The sequence below is a fragment of the Osmerus eperlanus genome, chromosome 14, assembly GCF_963692335.1.
Source record: "Osmerus eperlanus chromosome 14, fOsmEpe2.1, whole genome shotgun sequence".
NCBI lineage: Eukaryota > Metazoa > Chordata > Actinopteri > Osmeriformes > Osmeridae > Osmerus > Osmerus eperlanus.
The window spans coordinates 9,045,713-9,064,862 of NC_085031.1; the positions used below are offsets into that span (position 1 = coordinate 9,045,713).

Sequence of the window (19,150 nt, forward strand, 5' to 3'; positions counted from 1 at the left end):
AGGGTATTGGACCAGTAGAAGACAAGGTGGTGTTGGTGTGTAAATGTGGACTTAATGGAGTTTGACAATGCTGTTGTGACAAACAGCATCATCTGATAACCCAAAGGATTGGAGCTGTAAATCACCCATTTTACAATCACGACAGTTCATAGACGGTTACTTGTGCATTCCAGAAGTGTTTCTGGAAACCCTTTTGAGTGGCTTCCTCTTTGGTTACGGGAAGTTGAGGAGGGTCTTATTCCTCATGATGTTCTTGGCATTGATCCTTCAGTGTAGGCAGTGGTTCCAGCAGGCAGGAAGAATTGCACATAAGATGAACAGATAAACAAAGCGCTTCCAGGAAATCTGGATTGAGGGTTTCTACACACTCAATCCAGATTTCCTGGAAGCGCTTTGTTTATCTGTTCATCTTATGTGCAATTCTTCCTGCCTGCATTGTAGGATGGTGAGGGTGATCATAGGAGAGAGTAGGGAGATGTAGGGGCTTTCTATGTGGTGCTCCCTGATGTATGACTTTGCTGCTTCATATTCTTACCATGTGCACACAAGAATGAGCAAATTATGAAAATGTTCATATCAATAATTCATCATTGCCACTGTTTACATGTTATCATTTGTTTTGTAGAAGAGCATCACATTTTTATAATGCTTACATTTTGAATGCAACTAAAGGAAATGTGCATAACACATTCACATAAAGACAGTGGATAGAAAAACAACCTATGGATACATGAAACACGGCTAGCACTGGCATCATTTAAATATCCCTGAAGGCTAAACGATCACACTACACCAGCCTGCTCTGCATTTCAATCAGCTTGAGGGATGAGAGGATGCACAGGGCCCATGAACCCCGACCCATCAAGTAGCTCTCCAGTAGTTTTTTTTTATCAGAATTACTCATAACAGGAATCAAGTTATAAATTGCGGAAACCTTTATCCTTTGCAGTACACAGTGTTGATGCCACTAATAGTAAGGGTTAAACAGTAGAGAAACACTTCCTTCCACAATTTGTCTTTAAAGGCACTATAAAATGATTATGGAAGCACTTGTAACAGTAGAAGGACATTCTGAAAGAATGTTCCAGACGAAATGTCAGACAAAGGTTCTCTGGGCCATGAGAACCTTGCCTTGTTCAGCCGTGTACATTCTTATCGGTACACTCTGAAGATGGATTGCTGGCCCATCCCTACACAAAGCTTGACATACAGAAACTGCCATGGTGTTTCCTGGGCTTAATTGCTCCTTTGTCTGATGGATATTCATTTTGATAGAAGGGTCTGTGGGACCACAGGATATGAAAAGATATGCAAATGTAGATACATTGCAGATAGTTCAGTTTGACATATAGGGTAGGTAGTAAGACTGATGCAATATTAAAAGGGTTGATGTGTCTTCTTGGTTAAGATGTGGATGGGGTATGACTTTCTCTTAAGAGTTCATTAGCCTAAATAAACATAAGTGGTGGGGTGTGCTATCCTGCTATTTTACACCTATGGAGAGTCTTACACTCGGAATGCTAAAAATGTCATGTCTGAACTGTGAGGAATTGTGTTTGTTGACGTTAGATCAACATCAGAATATTTTCATCTGTTTGTGGTTTTGTGCCAAACCGAAATGCAACCTGTTCACATTCTGTTGCAAACTGTTTTTTTTCCTTTCGAAAAAAAAGAAGCCATGACTCTAACGGATCGATTAATTAGCAGAGGGATGCTGTTGCTCTAACCTATATTTGTTCCCCACTAAGTTTAAAAACGGCAGCCGGCCAAAATCAATCAAATTCTCGCTTTATCTGTGCCATTGGTGCGTCACAGAGTACATTGGCTGTTGCTCTGGACCGCGCGCCTGTCTGCATTTAATAGGAGTAGAGGGACTACACTGTGGAAACTTGCTCCACGTCTTCATATCGCAAAAATATATCGTATTTTTATTCGAAGAAGTCTGAAAGATATGCATCCAGACTTATTTAGTTGGATCGAAAAGGAAAATAGTACTTTATACGTGGAGTAGAGGGCAGTGGAAAAGGTGCAGCCTTACCCTTGTTCGGCAGCAGCCTGTAGCCAAAAAGCAGTGGCATTCTCGGAACTGTTTTCGCGGAGATAATTAATAATAATAATTTAAAAACATAACTATCTGTTACAAAGTGAACTAGGAACCAGAATGGCTGCGGTGCACAACGGATCGAATATCACGGGGAACTATACCAATCAGTTTGTTCAACCTCCCTGGCGCGTGGCGTTGTGGTCGGTAGCCTACAGCTCCGTCGTAACCGTTGCGGTCTTCGGGAATTTAATTGTAATTTGGATCATTCTTGCCCACAAACGAATGCGGACAGTCACAAATTATTTCCTTTTAAATTTGGCGTTTTCAGACGCATCCATGGCTGCCTTCAATACTTTGATCAACTTTATTTACGCTTCCCACGGAGAATGGTACTTTGGAGAAGCTTATTGCAAATTCCACAACTTCTTTCCAGTAACTGCCGTGTTTGCCAGCATATATTCCATGACAGCAATCGCCGTTGACAGGTATTGGGGATGCAATTGAAATCAATCTGAAGTCATACATTTGCCTGTTGAAATACTGTAACTTTTTTCAGTTGGTAAATTCCAATGGTTCAACACATATTGGAACTCATAATGTGTGTTAATATGTGTGTTAATCAGCTCTTACTTAAAATATAGATTTTTTTTTCGCTTACGTGTTATTAAAAGACATCAGTGAATCAGGCTTCCATTTTCCCTCTAATTCGCCTCGCAGATGTTTACTTCCCCATTCACTCCATTTAGTTATCTGGCTACACTAACAGCAAGGGATTGAAAAAGAGGGGGGAGTTAGTGTGTGTGTGTGTGGTGGTGGGGAGGTGTGGGGTGGGGTAGTTGCAGTGCATGTTCTAAGCAAAAGCAAGAATCAAGATGTATGTCCCCTCGAAACAGAAACAACCCAGGCCCTCTTCAACCTCCACACTATGATGTAGCTCGTTCAGGGAAAACCAAAAACACCTCTGGCCAATTACTGATCCAAACTCCCAACCCAGACAGCTTGGATAAAACTAATTAATGCCATTTGACAAATTGGCTGGCTCCTGCACCATTGCTGTTCAATCTCAGGCTCTGATAAGTTATTTATGGCAACTCCAGGGGGGACACCAGAGAGGCCTGAGCACATCCATTTTGGTGATGGAGGCCCTAGTGGGCTGTAATGTTATTGTGCATCCGTTTCATATCACTTCACTGGAGGAATGGGTTTTTCTCAATATGCATGTTAACCATAATGTGGGCCTTATGTATATGGATGCAGATGTGGAATCTCCCCAGTCGCGATGCGCTGCATTAGTATTGTACTGGTTGAAGTTTTGAGAATGAAGCTTCCAGAGATCGAAAACTATAGATCTGTTTTATGAATGTGTTGTCTTTGAGGAAATGGGGAAAGTCTTGTATGGAAAAATTAGAATAATCTCTGGCACACTCTGTGTGTGTCACTTTCTCCATTTCCTCCTCCTACGGTATCATGTAGTGGGATGATTCAAACATGTTCCTCCATGATTATATATTGACCAGTAAACCTGATCAGAGTTTCAATCATTCAATTCAACTTTTGAAACCCACATCCTCAGAAGTCATCTTTGTGAGAGCGAAAGTGTTTGTGTGTGTAGGAGTGCACACGCTGTGTGTGGAGAGAGCCTGCAGTGGGTGTACACAGGCCAAGGATGTGTGACTTGAATTGAGAGATTTTCCACAATTCCATGAGAAACACGATGGCCTCTCCTCTGAGCTACTAGGTGTCCAGTCCCCCCTCTCAGAAAACCCTTTTTCTATACAGCTTATGTCCTTCCATTGCGTTCTTGTCTGGGGACCACATTGTCCCCTTCATGTCATCACCGTGGAAACCAGACAAAAATAATACCTATGATTTGACCTACATATAACCTACATATATTGACCTTGAGTCTCGGACTTTGTTGCCAAAATGTGGCGCGGTTCTGTTGACATCTTGAAAATGGCAGAGGTTCTACGGTTCAAGGCTGTTTCTCGAACGCTTCCTCAAATACTCGCTGCAGCTTCCCCTCTATATCTCTGTTTACACCGGACCTGCCACACAGACTTCCTGTTGGCTGTCGGATCAAAAACTGAGAATGTGTGATATCAACCAGACTAGGTCCCCAATACGTGTGTGCAAGTACAAACTTGCTGCGTGTGACAGCTGCCTGTCTGTCTGAGGTGTGGTTATTTTTTGATAGTTGGATTGATTCGATTTACACACACACACAAAACCTTTTCCTCCTTCTCCTTACCTTTAGGAGTTAGTGTGTAAAACCTAAGTAGCTTATTTTTATTGTATAATGTGTAAATATTGTATACCTTTTTATAATGATAACTCTAAATTCCCCCCAAAATTGATCACAAAAAAAAATGGAAGGGAAATGTGGATTGGTTCTGTATTTGTACATTTCTAACTGTTTCTGAATATGTTTAAAGGTTTCCCCCATGTACATAGGCTGTGTTTCTGAGTGTCCGCTTCATGTACGTATGCCATTTCATTATTTTGAGTACACGCATGCAGACAGAGTAGAGACATCAAAATAACCTTTAAAGCCAGTCCAGTACCCTCAACAAGCTGAGAGCTCGGGCAGATGGCTGGTGTATAATTGATTCTGAATGAAACAAGTGATTCCTGTCCAGTCTCCCATCCTGGACTGAGGAGTGCCACTTAATATAAATAACAATTAATTACTGGAGGCGTTTAGGGAAGTCTGTGGGTATGTCTTGTAGTGATCGCCCATCATTGAGGTGAGGAGGTTCTGAATACCCTCAGACAGTCATGAGGAGTGTAGTCTAAGTATGCCTGCGTTTCAATTAGCATCCTTTACTATCTACTCTGGACAGTCCATCAGTGTGGGATGTACCAGAGGATGGAATTCATTCATCAGGGTAATACTCAGCATATCTCCTTCCCTAGTTCACCGTGTAGGCAGGGTAATCTCTGCCTCATTTGCAGGCTCTATTGTTCAAATCAGCCTGGGATTTCTCGAAATCCCTTGTTGATATGAATGAAGCAAGAAAACCAAGTAGAGTGAATAGGATGTGAAAGTGAATTTTCTGTGAAGCAAACTAAATAAGAAGCAAACAATGACAGCCTGATGTACATTGGCTACTTTTCCCCTTTAGGGGTTTAGATGGATTTTTGAAGAGTGAGCAAATTGTCTCTTTAGGTAATGAGAAAAATTGGCTCTTTATTTCTTTTATTGAATTATTTTACAAATCGGTTCGAGAGCTCCACCTAACAGTTTATATGACTACTGGAAATATGTGAAAAGTTGTCCTCTCATTTTAGATGAAAGTGGGGAACAATAATTTTTGCTTCATAAAGAAGAAGTGTTAGACCACTGACCCGTATCCTCTGAACTTTGAACCCTGTGATCTCTGACCTGCACAGGTACATGGCCATCATCCATCCCTTGAAACCTCGCCTGTCGGCCACTGCCACCAAGGTGGTGATCGTGTGTATCTGGGCTCTGGCTGTGGCCCTGGCCTTCCCTCTCTGCTTCTACTCCACCCTCCGCAGGATGCCTCACAAGACCATCTGCTACCCGGCCTGGCCTCGACCCGCGGACGACTCCTTCATGTGAGGGGGTACACACACCAATACAAGCACACACACATGCAGACACACACACACACCAACACACAGAAACACACACAATACCTCTCCCATTATTTCTGATCTTAGTTTCACCGGTCATACTATAAGTCTCTACTAATCCTTTCATCCACTCTCCTTCCCTCGCCTCACTACTCATATGTCGTTGATACTAGACCAGATGTATAATGCTGTGTTGACCTGCCTACATTTTTTATCAGTTTGATTTATGTCACACTGTTCTCCTCCCAGCTCCTCCAATTGCCGTAAGATTATACTGAACCAAATACTGCTTTTGTTGATTGGCCGTGTTTAACCGTTTGTGTGCAGGTACCACATCATCGTGATGGTGCTGGTGTACCTGCTGCCCCTAGTGGTGATGGGCATCACCTACACCATCGTGGGCGTGACCTTGTGGGGAGGAGAGATCCCTGGGGACTCTTCAGACAACTACCACGGACAGCTCAGAGCCAAGAGGAAGGTGAGAGCAGAGTCCTTCTGTAAGACATGATGGAGAAGAAGACAGAAAGGAGGAAGTGAAAGAAAGGAAAAATATTTGAGTGGATACCTTAAATTGTTCCCGGTAATTCAGGAGAGTTTTGGTAGGAGTTTTTAAAACCTTCTACCTTCTGGTTCAGTGTGGCAGGAGATATTCAGGGGAGCTGTCTCTGGCAACAATAATAAATCCATGTCACGAGCAAACAACTCTGACCAAGGTTAAGGTCTGTCAGAGAAAACAAATGGTGCCAACGCTCAGAAAGACAGCCCAATCTGAGGTGATACCTGAATAGACCTGGTGCCCCAGCCCCACCCTCTGCAAGGGACCATGAATACGTGGCTTAGTTTGCTTAGACCTGCCTGCTCTTTGTCCTCAATAAACCTGTACGCTCTGCCACAATTAGTTTTTTGAATGTTTTCTCTGTGTTTTCTGAATGTAGACTCCCATGTGCGCTGGGAGTTTGCTCACCCCCCCACCACTCCAGTCCAAATGGCAGGAGACGGCATAACACCTGGCTGGGCACTGATGCTGACAGGAAGCCTGCCGTGGAGACCGAAAACCTATGCAATATCCATTTAGATCCAAACCAAAAGAACTCAGTTGTTTGTTTTTGGTGTCATTTGGATCCATCCCAGTGGTCTCATGGCTGTGGTTAATTGCAAAGTGTGCTCTTCTTAGTGAAGTGAGCTCTGTTCAGCGATGCTTGCTCTTCTTTGAGAAGTTTGTTCTTTTTAGCGAAGTGTAGGGTGGGGCACTCTTCGAAGCGTGTTCTGGTACAGTCGTCATGGTTATTTTTTCTGTGGTGCTGTGGTTCAACTCAATTTAATTAGCTCTGATTTAGGGCCCCTGCCATTATGCTGTCATTGCCAGTGGCATTGAGTATTGACCAAGCTTGAAACCTCTTGTCATTAATGAATACTTCAGAATACAGGGAGGCTCCTTATACTCCCATGCAGAGTAATTGAGCCTGCCTGGATCAATAATAGACAGAGTAGATCCCAGTACATGGTGTGTCTGTGATGTGCGTGCATTCGTATGCGTTGCAGCAATTTTAGAGCATCTCTGTTTTTCTCTTTCATTCCCTTTTTCCCTTTAATCTCCTGGTGCATCTTGATCTTCATGTTGTTGCGGTATGTTTGTTTTTCCCACTGCCATGCCTGAAAAGGAGAGGTTTTTTTTATGAGTGCTGCACTCATAAAAAGGGACAGTCGCTACAAATTAAAAGTGGGTCAGAACATTTTGCGTCCTGTCTGTACACAGCCTCTCCTCCCTCCATATCCCTGGTGTAACCATACTGGGTTTTGAACGAGTGAGAGTCGACTGTGAATGTCCTTCCCCCCCGGGGATAATGTCCCAGGTAGCGTAAGGTTAGGTGTTGCTGACCCTGCTCAGAATCTGTTAGGGGAGAGAGCCCAGGCCTTGAGCACTACTGTCACAGATAATATAGATACTGAGACTATAAAGGCTTAGTGTCACTTTCATCGTCCACGGCCAATTTTCTGAGCATCATGTTTTTCAGTAGAATGCTGTTAGAGCACAGGGCACTGAGCAGATCCGTTTGATGTGGACAGTGGTGTTGTTGCAAAAATTATTGCGTATTAGATAGGGCTGTCAAGTGATCATTTGTTGTCTTTGTTTGCCAAGTAGCTGGTCACAGAAACAGGCTGAAAAACCTGGCCACAGTGACACAACCATGCTGAATGACTCTTTTTAGAATTCACAGTAAAACTGAGTGGTCGGGTCCCTGGATGTGTGCTTGAACGGTTATCTGGGAGGGTCCTGGAAGAAAATTTAAGCAAGCTGAATTTATAGGCAGAAAATAGAATAATGATCGAGTGTATCAGGGCTCTACTTTGTTTAGTAGAGTCAGCCTCAGCTTGTCCTCTCTGCTCCCTGCAGGGTTGTAACAGGGCTTGGTGTGGGCAGGTTGTAACAGGGCTTGGTGTGGGCAGGTTGTAACCGGGCTTGGTGTGGGCAGGTTGTAACCGGGCTTGGTGTGGGCAGGTTGTAACAGGGCTTGGTGTGGGCAGGTTGTAACCGGGCTTGGTGTGGGCAAGTTGTAACCGGGCTTGGTGTGGGCAGGTTGTAACAGGGCTTGGTGTGGGCAGGTTGTAACCGGGCTTGGTGTGGGCAGGTTGTAACCGGGCTTGGTGTGGGAAGGTTTTAACAGGGCTTGGTGTGGGAAGGTTGTAACAGGGCTTGGTGTTCAGGTTGGAAGAGAGCAGCAAGCCATCGAGAAGCCTCCTGACTATCATTATTATCTCTTCTCATCGTTTTCACATTGAACGGATTCAGTAGTGAGCTCCATTGTTTTCTGTTTAATCCATTCTGTGACAATCTCTGACAAGTAGAATATATTAATGTTTGGCCCTACAACGGCTTTTCCCTGGGAAGAACCCATCCATGACCATGTACCAGCCAGATGACTCGTGCTGCTCTGTATGGGGACTTGCACGCTCAGTCTCTCAGCAGACAAAATGTGTATGCATGTTATTGTGTGTGCTGGTCTCTGTATTGTCTTTTAGAGTGTTTTTGCTAGGTTACCTGAGAGGACCTGATTTTGTCTGAAAATCCAGTAAATCAGTTTGAATCCTGGAGGCATACGTGTGACAATGCTAGAGCCAGCTGAAGTGTGGTGATATGAGGCAGAACTGCAGGCACCACTGTTACAATCCAACTTGTGCTGCAGAATGTAAACAAGCTTTGTTATAGCGCGGCTGGTATGTGATTGACATCACGGCACAGAAGTATAACAGCCTGCATGTTCTTGAGAGACATTTGAGGTTTCTGGCAGGCTAAATTGTGTGCAGTGTGCACAATTCACGCTTCCCTCAAAATCAGTTACTGAAAAGTGTATGGTGTTTTGAAAGACGTGCTAATACAAGTCTGACAGGCACTTTCAGTACTCCGCCTGTTGCTACCTACGGTATCAACTCATTTTTTTACTTTTGTGTCCAGGGTGTAGATGAGACATGGGGAAGCCATGGTTTGTGTTGCTGATAGAACTCTGTTATGTCGTGGGTACTCTTAAAAGCAGCACAGAGAAATGTAGGGTATGTGGGTTCTTATAATGATTCACGGGAAGCAGCTTTTGATTTCTGCTAATATTGGTACAACCATGACAACAATCTGAAAGGCCTTTGTAGTAACGTCTGAGTGGGTTGGGGGTCTTGAATATTTATATATCTCATTTCTGCCCAAGAAAACAAATCAAATGTTCTCCCCCATTTCTTACAGTCTCAGGGCGTTGTTTTTAGTGGCTCATCTTCTTCCAGTTGTCCTGAAACTAATAGTTAGTCATTTACTGCATAATGATGCATTATAAATCCAATGAAGTGGCCATGCCCTAAGACCAGCCTTCGCGGTTGCTGCATGATTCAACATCAATTAGATACATTCAAATTGTCATTAGAGACAGATTTTCAGCAGAAGACAAATTTTGTTCCTCCCCTACTGCTCTGCTCAAATGTTGTTATTATTCTTTTCATCCTTAATGGATGTCTAACGGGTTATTAAAATGTATATCTCTCAGGAACTAAAAAGCAAGAATTTGATTGAGAATATGTTGACGAAAAAAAAGCAGCAATAAACAGCAGTGGACGCACACTTTGTGCATTGTCTCGGAAAGGAAGATACCGTTTTTAAGGTTTGATACAACCGACACTTCTCTTAAAGATGCTACAAGGTTACTGTGTAAATAAATGTTGTGAACAATTCTCAAGGAACAAATTCAAAGTAATCTTAAATGGCCTATTTGTTTCTCTGTAGACCTACAGTAATTAGTTATACGTGGGAGTTTCATCAACCTGGCCATTTAAATTTTCCTCATGTCTCTAGCTCTTGTTGTCCCTGAGAGCACAGTCATACTGTAAGAACCAGGAAACAAGGTTTCACATTGGGTCTTTGAAACAAAAGGACCATATGACTTGACAGCTTTTAAAATTCCCTCTGAGAACTCTCTAAGCCTGCTGTTTTTCAGTGCTATAAAAGACTATCTGAATTCTGCTTTTATCCCAAGTGACATGGACAAATAATTTTCCTTTTTAACACTGCAGGTATGTGTAACTAAAGTGTTTTCAAAGATAACAGCTTGATATTCTTTATCAAAGCACTTCCATTGGAGGTTGTTACGGTGTACTGATTGTCTCTCTGTGGATTTCTTCCATCCTTAGAGAAAGCCCAGCTGGTAGCCAGCATCCCTACGTGTGTGATAACCTGTTGGACCAGAGAGCTCTGTCACAGCCTGGGTGTGATTACCCAGTGATAGTGTCTCCAGATGAGCCAACGTGCAGAGCCGTCACAGCACGTAATCAGCTTCATATTCCCAGTTTCCCCAGCGTGACCATCACAGCCCACAGTGCACAGTCCTTCTGCAGCAGCACTAAGGAAATGCTGTTTTTACAGCTGTTTTCCAACTAACGACAATGATCAAACAAATGTTTGGGTAAGAGTGCTTCCTGGACTCTAAATGAGTTTATTTGAGGTGCTCTTTGGAATGGGGATAGTGTGTAACAATGATGATGATTGTTTTTCTGAAAGGCAGTGTGTTTAATTTGTTTTGTACACACATATGCAATGTTGCCACGTTGCATATGTGTGCTTGATCTGATGTGCTTGATGCAATACCTGTGATTTCCAAAGGGTGATTTCCTTGTTGTGGACTTAAATGAAGAAAAGCTCAACTTTTGAGTGTGTATGGATGCGCAAGGCCAATCAGAGCACAAATGTACAAAAAAGTCCCGCACAGTAGTCTATCAGTATGTGGCACAACAATGTAGAGAATGTCCACCCTGTGCTGCCAGGTACGCTGCACTGAGAATGCAGCATTATGCCGTGTTCTCATTAAAGCATTTTTTTTGTGTGTGTACACAGGGTGGGTGTGCTGCATTGTGGTCAGGTCCGTAAAAATATGGTGTTGTGAGAACATTACATAGAGGTGTGAGTGTGTGGCTGGTCGGGGAAGGGTCTGGTTGGGGAAGGGCGGGGTTGGGGCTGGTCTGGGAAGGGCGGGGTTGGGGCTGGTCGGGGAAGGGCGGGGTTGGGGCTGGTCGGGGAAGGGCGTGGTTGGGGCTGGTCGGGGAAGGGCGTGGTTGGGGCTGGTCTGGGAAGGGCGGGGTTGGGGCTGGTCGGGGAAGGGCGTGGTTGGGGCTGGTGACGTGAGGGCATGGCCTGAGAGCAGACATGCATGTGTTTGTTTTACTTAGTGGTCGATAAGGGCCCCCTGGGTGTTATTTCCAGAGCAAGGATCAATACAAGGGAAGCCATTTACTGTGTTGAGTGAGTCTGCTGATACATTTTAGCAAACTCAGTCGTTTTGTCCGCTGGTTTTTAGGGGGTGACCAGCTCAATTCAATGCTTTTCATACCCTTTTCAGACAACAAGACAGATATGCAAAGTTTCACATTTCGTTTGAGGGTATAACAATAACAATACGTTATATCTGTACATCTGTAGCTGGCATTTGTAGCAGTAATTTGTAAGGTATAGAATTCTTTGAATTACAGATACGGCACAGTAATATGAACAAATGTCAATGCATCTTTTTGTTTAAGACATTTTAATGAAATCCCCTAAGTACAGTATCTCCAATCAGGCGTTACTTTTCCAATGAAAAAACACTTAGCTAATAACCTTATATTCTTGTGGATAAAGGCTGATGTTTGATCTGCTGCAGTTTTTTGTACTGCCCTTTTGAAAGGGTTTTCTTTTTTTATCCACAGCGAAGATGAAGAGAAGGGATGAGTCAACACCATTAGCAGTCTGTCAGGTAACTGCAGAGCCAGGAAGAGCTAGATTAGATAGACAGATGGACAGACAGAGGCAGGAATTTGAAGTGTTCTTTTGAGCACCATGGCAGAATAGGTGTTTTACTGAAAGTGCTCCTTTGCTCAAAGAGCATTGCACACAGAGCGTACATCACATGCCTGATCCCGCCTCTACATCATATAATACTGAATATACCCAATTGGCATTATGGTTGAATCTAAATCCATTATAATCACATACCACAAATATACTGTCGAAGTTTGGTGTGCATACCATAGATGACTCACAAGTTTTATTTGAATCAGCCTGTGACATCAAAATCTCTCAGATGTCTGTGCTGGTTAAGGGCACAGCCCACCTAATTTCCTGTAGCCAGGGGCAGCGCTCAACCTTTCATGCTACTGTTGCTTCCAAGTCAGTAAAAATGTGCATTGTGTTCTCGGCATATTGTATAAAATGGGCACTATCTAGTAAACACTAACTAGACTGTAAAATACATGCATGTCGGTTTTAACCACAATTTTGTCAGTTTGGGATTGGGGAATTTCCTGTTTTCTCTTACCATTCCACAGTGAGATATTGCACGGAAAAGTATATGGACAAAGTTGATGAGGTAAAAGTAATGCTAAACGATGCAGTAGTTGAATTAGGTCATATGAAAGGGTTTTCTTTATGGATGAAATGTTGGCTACCTAACTAACAGCAAGACAATATAAAGTGAGTACTTAGTTTCAGTAGAGACGCAGTGAATTCGATATACATGTTAATGAATTAACGTGCATAAATTCAATCACTTGACAACAATCGTTATCCAGGTGGTCCGATACAATAGCATCATGTTTCAGAACTAGACTGAGAGACTGAAAAGAGACTGAATCAGTTAGCTAACATGACGTCTGTATCATCAATTTCTCGGTACGCATACATGAACCGTTACACCCCTTATATATATATTTACTGTTAAGTCTCTCAATGTTTCCTTCTTCTTCCAGCTCTCTTGTTTCTCTCTCAGACCTGTCAGCTTATATGGACTAATAAAACAAATCCTTCTCACTGGACCGCCCACCCATAGACTCTATGTCCTCAAAGACATTTAGCTGCTAACCTAGCCCATTGTATAAAGTACATGGATGTGTGTGTGTGTGTGTGTGTGTGTTTGGTACCTGTACACTACATAACCTGTGACAGGATGTGGGAGGCAGTCCCCATGTCACCTCTGAAGGTGGTTGGTCTGAAGAAGAGCATTGTGCCGTGCTCTGGATGTGGCTGGTCTGCTCTCGGGATTTCGCTGTGGTATTTGTCTACCTCGGGGTATGCACACAGCAGCCTAGATACGTAGGAAGGGAGACTGTAATTGGTGGAATGTGAAACCTGCCATATGTGGACTTCCAGTAAATACCTCATCAGTCAATTATGGGCTAACTAGAGCTGTTTGGTGTGTGCATGTGCACGAGCTATAGAGTTGGTAGCTTCCCAAAACCAAAGGCTTGGAGGCTTTTTCCAGGATTTCTACTGTGTATGCTCTCTGATGTTTTCATGGACAGTTGACCTGACATGTAGTCTGTACTGTCAATTATTTTTTAGAACAGTAATATGGGAACTGTCTGAAGTCCTATGTTGTCACTTGATAAGTTACCAGAGTTAACAAGACCATCATGACCATGAGATTAAAACGTCCCATCTTTTGTCAACAATTTGTCTTGTCTTTTGTCTCACAATTGACAACACCTCGGTGCACCATTTTCTGACAGCAACAGTCCAGGCAATCTGAAAGAAGACCAGATAAGATGACTTACAGATGATAGAGGAACTCTCTGTTCAGCTCAACTGATTTATTTGTATGCCAGACCTCAACTTCTATCCTTATCTATGCGGAAGCAACGCCTGGCAGAAATATGCTTTGTTTGGCTTGTGCAAGACTCAAGTCTCTCTTTCAAGCACGATTATTATAGTTTTTTTTATAGCTTCGCCTTTTGGAAGAGAGTCCAATTTGGACAGGAGATGAGACACAGATGCCGGGCCCACCCCCTGAGACGGCCTTGAGATTCGGAAAGTCTTTTCCGAATCGTTACTCCGAGAGCAAAAGTGAAGGGTCTGACCTGTTCAGCTGCTTGGCTAGCACTGCACGGCCTGCCAGCTGGTTCTCCTGAGGTCGATGAGGGAAGGGGGAGTGGGGGGTGGGCAAATGGGGAACTATTTAACAGAGAAATGTATAGTGCTTTCAAGTACCTGAATCTCAATTGTATAGGGGGGGAGGGGGAGTTTGGGGGTGGACTATTCAACAGAGAAATATTTATAATGCTTGCCTGATCTCCTCAAGTGGACTGAAATGGGGGAGTAGGTAGAGGGGGTCCTCTCAGGAGGGAGGGTAGACTATTCAACAGGAGGATATTTCTAATGCTCTCGAGTACTTATAAAAATATATAATTTCTGTTTGGAAGAATGAAGCCAAGTGACAACTTTGCAGCCCATCTGTCCGAAAATAGTCCTGCTCTCTGCTCCACTTGTCTCCAAGGTCGGTCCTTCATTTCCTCACCATTGTCTAAGTGCAACTGCCTGACGTTCACTTATTAAGGGGGCGTCCACTTTTTACCTCAGAGCCCACGGGGGGCCCTGTCCCCTGCAGACCCTCCTACACAGAACAGCAGTGGAATCAGAATTATCCCCATCGTTTGATGCGGATGAGCAGTGGGGCGTCATCCTCCCAGAGACATGAGGCTTCGTCTCTGTTTAGAAACGGCCTGTGGGGTGAGGTGGAGGGGTCATTTGGTCTGCTGGTAACAGCTTGCTGTATAGCATGCTGTATAATCACATACTGTATATAACATGCTGTATACTTGTTTACTTTATTGTTTCTGTGAATCAAAATACGTGTTTGTTTTTTTATGTGGATTGTGTTGTATGTTTGGTTGCAACATTGCCTACACAGAGAAATGGTCAGCTACTTTGACATGGGAGATGCCTTTGCCACATCTTGATGAGTTCTGTTTAAGGTTGCTCGAATCCCATTAGAACTGAGCAGGCCACATATTGACAGTTTATTGATTCTTTACGGTTTTTGGTTCTGTCATCACGACGGCCACTCAATTATCTGCGCATCGTTGAAATGATTGACACTGCTGAACCATAATCAATTTTTCAATCCATCATTCTAATCTCTCCAAACTGGGTGTTGAAGCCTGTCTTTCTTATCATCGATAGAAAAGATGCACGCAGCATATAATAAAACAATACCTTAGTCATTCTTATATTTTTACTCATTTTGAACTAACAGGCAGAAACTGAATGGTAACATTTCATCTGACTTTTGTCCACCCAGTTTGTCAGAATTTTAGTTATATGTTCCTATCAAATTCATATCAAAATGAAGGAAAGTATATCATATTGTCTAGAATAATAGTACAGAAATATAATCAAAAACTAAACTGGAGAACATGATGTAGACATGACATCACAGGACGCTGTTTTGTAAGTAAGTCAGAGTTAGCTCCAGAAGCAGTGACATGTAAACACAGTTTAACTTCATTTACTCCAGTGAAACCTACTCGTAAAATGCCTTACTGCCTTGTACTCAAAAGAAGTTCTGGTCTCGTTTTATAGGCCTGTATTCCAGCCCTCACACGTCTCTGTGGTGTCATTTACAGTCTCACCCTCACGGTGGCTTGTTCTACCAGATATCCAGTTGAGATTGTCTCACCCCCTGCTGACCCCCTGATGCACTGGTCAATGTGTTGTATGTGGCAACAGACTGGCCTCCAAGTGACATCAGTAATAATTTCTTGCCATGGTGTACAGCGTGTCAAGGCACAACTATTTCACATTTCAAGAAAACTTCTTATTAGGTTTGGTGTGCAGTTATTTTGTAATCCTCAAGGTACTCACTGGAGATACTTCTCTGGTTCTCCCTGCTGGTTCCTCACCCGTTGTCCCCTGTGTTTTGTGGTAGGTGGTGAAGATGATGATCATCGTGGTGGTGACCTTCGCCCTCTGTTGGCTGCCGTACCATGTCTACTTCATCGTGACGGGCCTCCTCAAGGACCTGAACAAGTGGAAGTACATCCAGCAGGTGTACCTGTCAGTGCTGTGGCTGGCCATGAGCTCCACCATGTACAACCCCATCATCTACTGCTGTCTGAATAGCAGGTAGGCTAAACACACAGACCAGAACATAGTTGAGTGCACAGATAAAAAGCTTTCTTGGTGTCTTTTAACCAACAGAATGTTGCCTCATCTTGCTTTTGAAAATGAAAGGCTGTGTTCACAGTTCAGAAGGCGCCCCTCTAGCAAAGTGGTCCAATAACTCTTGCTGATTCTTTAAATCTACTCTGTGATTCATGCAATTCATAAACATGCTCTCAAGTGGGACATTATTGGGTGTATTATTATTGTTGTTAGACAATCCAGTAATTTTGTGTGATACTTGTGACTACACAAACACACATAATTTTCTGAGTGAATACATTTTTTCATGGCCGTGAGCATTGTTTCTGCAAAGCTGAACGTAGCATGACCATAAAACAACAAGAAAGAGACATGGGGCAGCTTCAAGCACCCTGCATGGTTTGGGGATTGGTGTATGGCAGTGCATGAAAGTTTGGTAATTAACTGAAGTGCAAGGCTTTTTCTCCAGAAAGCTGTGCTTACTCTGGAGAAAGCTGTGCTTTCTCTTATGGGGGACGTACAATGTGTTTGCCTCCTCTCTGACACTTGAGGCTAGTCGTGGGTAAAAATACATCAGTCCCCATTAAATGCCCATGAAGGCTCATGCCATTGTCCACACACAGTAGGGGCAAGTTGGGAAGCTGCTGCCAACATACTTTTGTGGACTCGACTGTCAGCTTTAACGGAAAAGTGGGATTGCCACCCATTTCTCTCTCTCTTTATCTGTCTCTCTGTTATTGCCTCTCTCTCTCTCTCTCTCTCTCTCTCTCTCTCTCTCTGTCATCACCTCTCTCTCTCTCTGTCTCTCTCTCTGTCTCTCATCATCTCTGTCTCTCATCACCTATCTTGCTCTCTCCCGTCAACCGCTCGATCACGACCATCTTCCGCTTCCCCCCTCCCCCCAGGTTCCGGGCGGGGTTCAAGAGGGCATTCCGCTGGTGCCCGTTCGTCCAGGTGTCCAGCTACGACGAGCTGGAGCTGCGGACGACCCGCCTGCACCCGGCGAGGCAGAGCAGCATGTACACCCTGTCCCGCATGGACACCAACACCGTGGTGGTGTACGACCCCGCCGAGGGAAACGCCGGGAGGGGCGGGACTGTCCAGAACCACGCCGCCGCCGCCGACAGGAAGAAGATCCACGTGGCGGCGCGACGCGACGACTGCAACGGGAATGGGAGAGCGGTCAAGGCCGGAGTCGCCCCCACTGTGGAGGCCGAGGAGTTCTCCTGAAAGAGAAGCGAGCACGCTCACACACACACACACACACACAGACACATACTCACGTATAATTAGACACACAAACAGAAACACACTCAGGATAGTGGTGAACCAAGTGCTGTACCAAGTTGTATCAAGACAACTAATGATCAATGTTTCCAAACAGAACGCACACCCAAGTAAACATCAGAAACATGAGAATTGAATCTAGTTCACCGGAACAGGTTCATTGTAGTAGACTTTGTGAACACCATCATTTTAGTTCATCTCAAGTACTGTTAAGCAAGGTCGCCGTGGCGTGCCACAGCTCTGCGGTTTGTCTTGCTTGGTTTGTGTTGTAGTGGTTTCATATTTGCTGTTATCACCTGAGGGTTTCTCCCATATCCCTCATTGAGGGTTCAGGCCGTCATCACAGCGCCACTCAACCTTGGAACTGATTAGCATCTGAAAGGTCGTGGACTGTGGCACTTAGCGAGGGCACACAAAAAAATTATCCTTCTTGGACCGATTATTTCGTTTATTTCTTGAGCAGATTCCACAGTTTACATGGTCCCGCCAGTGCTGTGTACATGGTCCACCATACATGGTCATTGGTTTGACCTCTTCTTTTGCGTGATACTGTGATAATGTGGTCATGTATCAATGTCTACAGCCACTTGGAGACTTGGAATGCCAGTGATTGAACTTGCATGAAAAGGTGTAATTAAGTTTATGTGACGTGTGTGCTGTTACGGGTTTGTTGCCCATTCATTTTCCTGTCAGACCCAGTCAACATGTAGTACAGCTGACAAAAACACAAGGTTATTGTCATGCTGTATAGGCCATTTTGATCTGATTCATGATGCCTGGCTGGGCATTATCTTAAATCGGGACTGTTGTGGTGTTGTCTGTGTGTTTGAAGCGCAGCAAATAGCTTTCCATGTGGACATGTAATAACAGTGCAAATCCGGTAACAGCAAAGTGAGTGTGAAAAGGGTTGTACATAAAAGGACAAATCTGTCAAATTCGTTAACATTACTTTGATGATGGCGTACAACGGCACGTGAACTAGCAACAATGTGTGAATGTAAATGTGTGAATTTCACACCCCTCTGTAAAACCACGATTGCCTGAGTTTCCGCAGAGCTCCAGCTAAGTGTGTGTTTACATAGCTGAAGAACAATGACTGAGTTTCATTGTAACTATGGCAAGGAAAGTGTTTTTCCCTCTTTGGAGAGTGTGTGTGTGTGTGTGTGTGTGTGTGTGTGTGCGTGCGTGTGTGTGTCAGCTCTTGTCATGTTTGGTCTGAATGCCAAACAGACACACAGTGTTTATGCGTGTTTATTTCCATGGCCTTAGAGGAGTGGGAGAAGGGGGGGCAGTGCAGCATGAACTAGCTTTACACTTGTCAGACAGTCCGATGGGGTCTCCCAGTCATCCCTACAGGGCAGAGATCACTCCTAGCCTGGGGTGACAAATGTGAACCCCCCCCCCCCACACACACACACACACACACACACACACACGCAAACACCTCCCTCAGGGCCAGCCAAGTGTTCTGTTGAATCATAGACAGATTCCAGAATCGAAGTGTAACGGATTTATTTATATATTTTTTCCAGATGACTGACCTCCACCTGTGGCCATTCCTTCTTTGTGCCTTAAAGAAAACAGGAGGATGGGTTTGTGGTGGTGGTGGGGATTTGTGTTATTTGTGCTTGTTGGTTGTCATGGAAACAATTGAATGTTTGTGAGGTCACGCTAGGAACTGTAGCTCTGTAGCTCGTCAAGAGTCCTATTGTTTTAATTTGTGGCCTCTGACAGATTGTAGGAACATAATTAGGTTGAGAGTGATACCTCATTTATTTTCAAAGCATAGATTTGTA

General features: G+C 43.9%; 1 protein-coding gene across 1 annotated transcript; it reads left to right on the forward strand.

Annotated features, from left to right (window-relative positions):
- Positions 1-1,793: 1,793 nt before the first annotated feature.
- On the forward strand, positions 1,794-18,517 carry LOC134033257 (neuromedin-K receptor-like). Its single transcript, XM_062477354.1, has 5 exons — positions 1,794-2,529; positions 5,438-5,626; positions 5,972-6,122; positions 15,853-16,049; positions 16,973-18,517. The coding sequence occupies exons 1-5, from the start codon at positions 2,162-2,164 to the stop codon at positions 17,295-17,297; spliced, it is 1,230 nt and encodes a 409-aa protein (XP_062333338.1). The 5' UTR covers positions 1,794-2,161; the 3' UTR covers positions 17,298-18,517.
- The last annotated feature ends 633 nt before the right edge of the window (positions 18,518-19,150 follow it).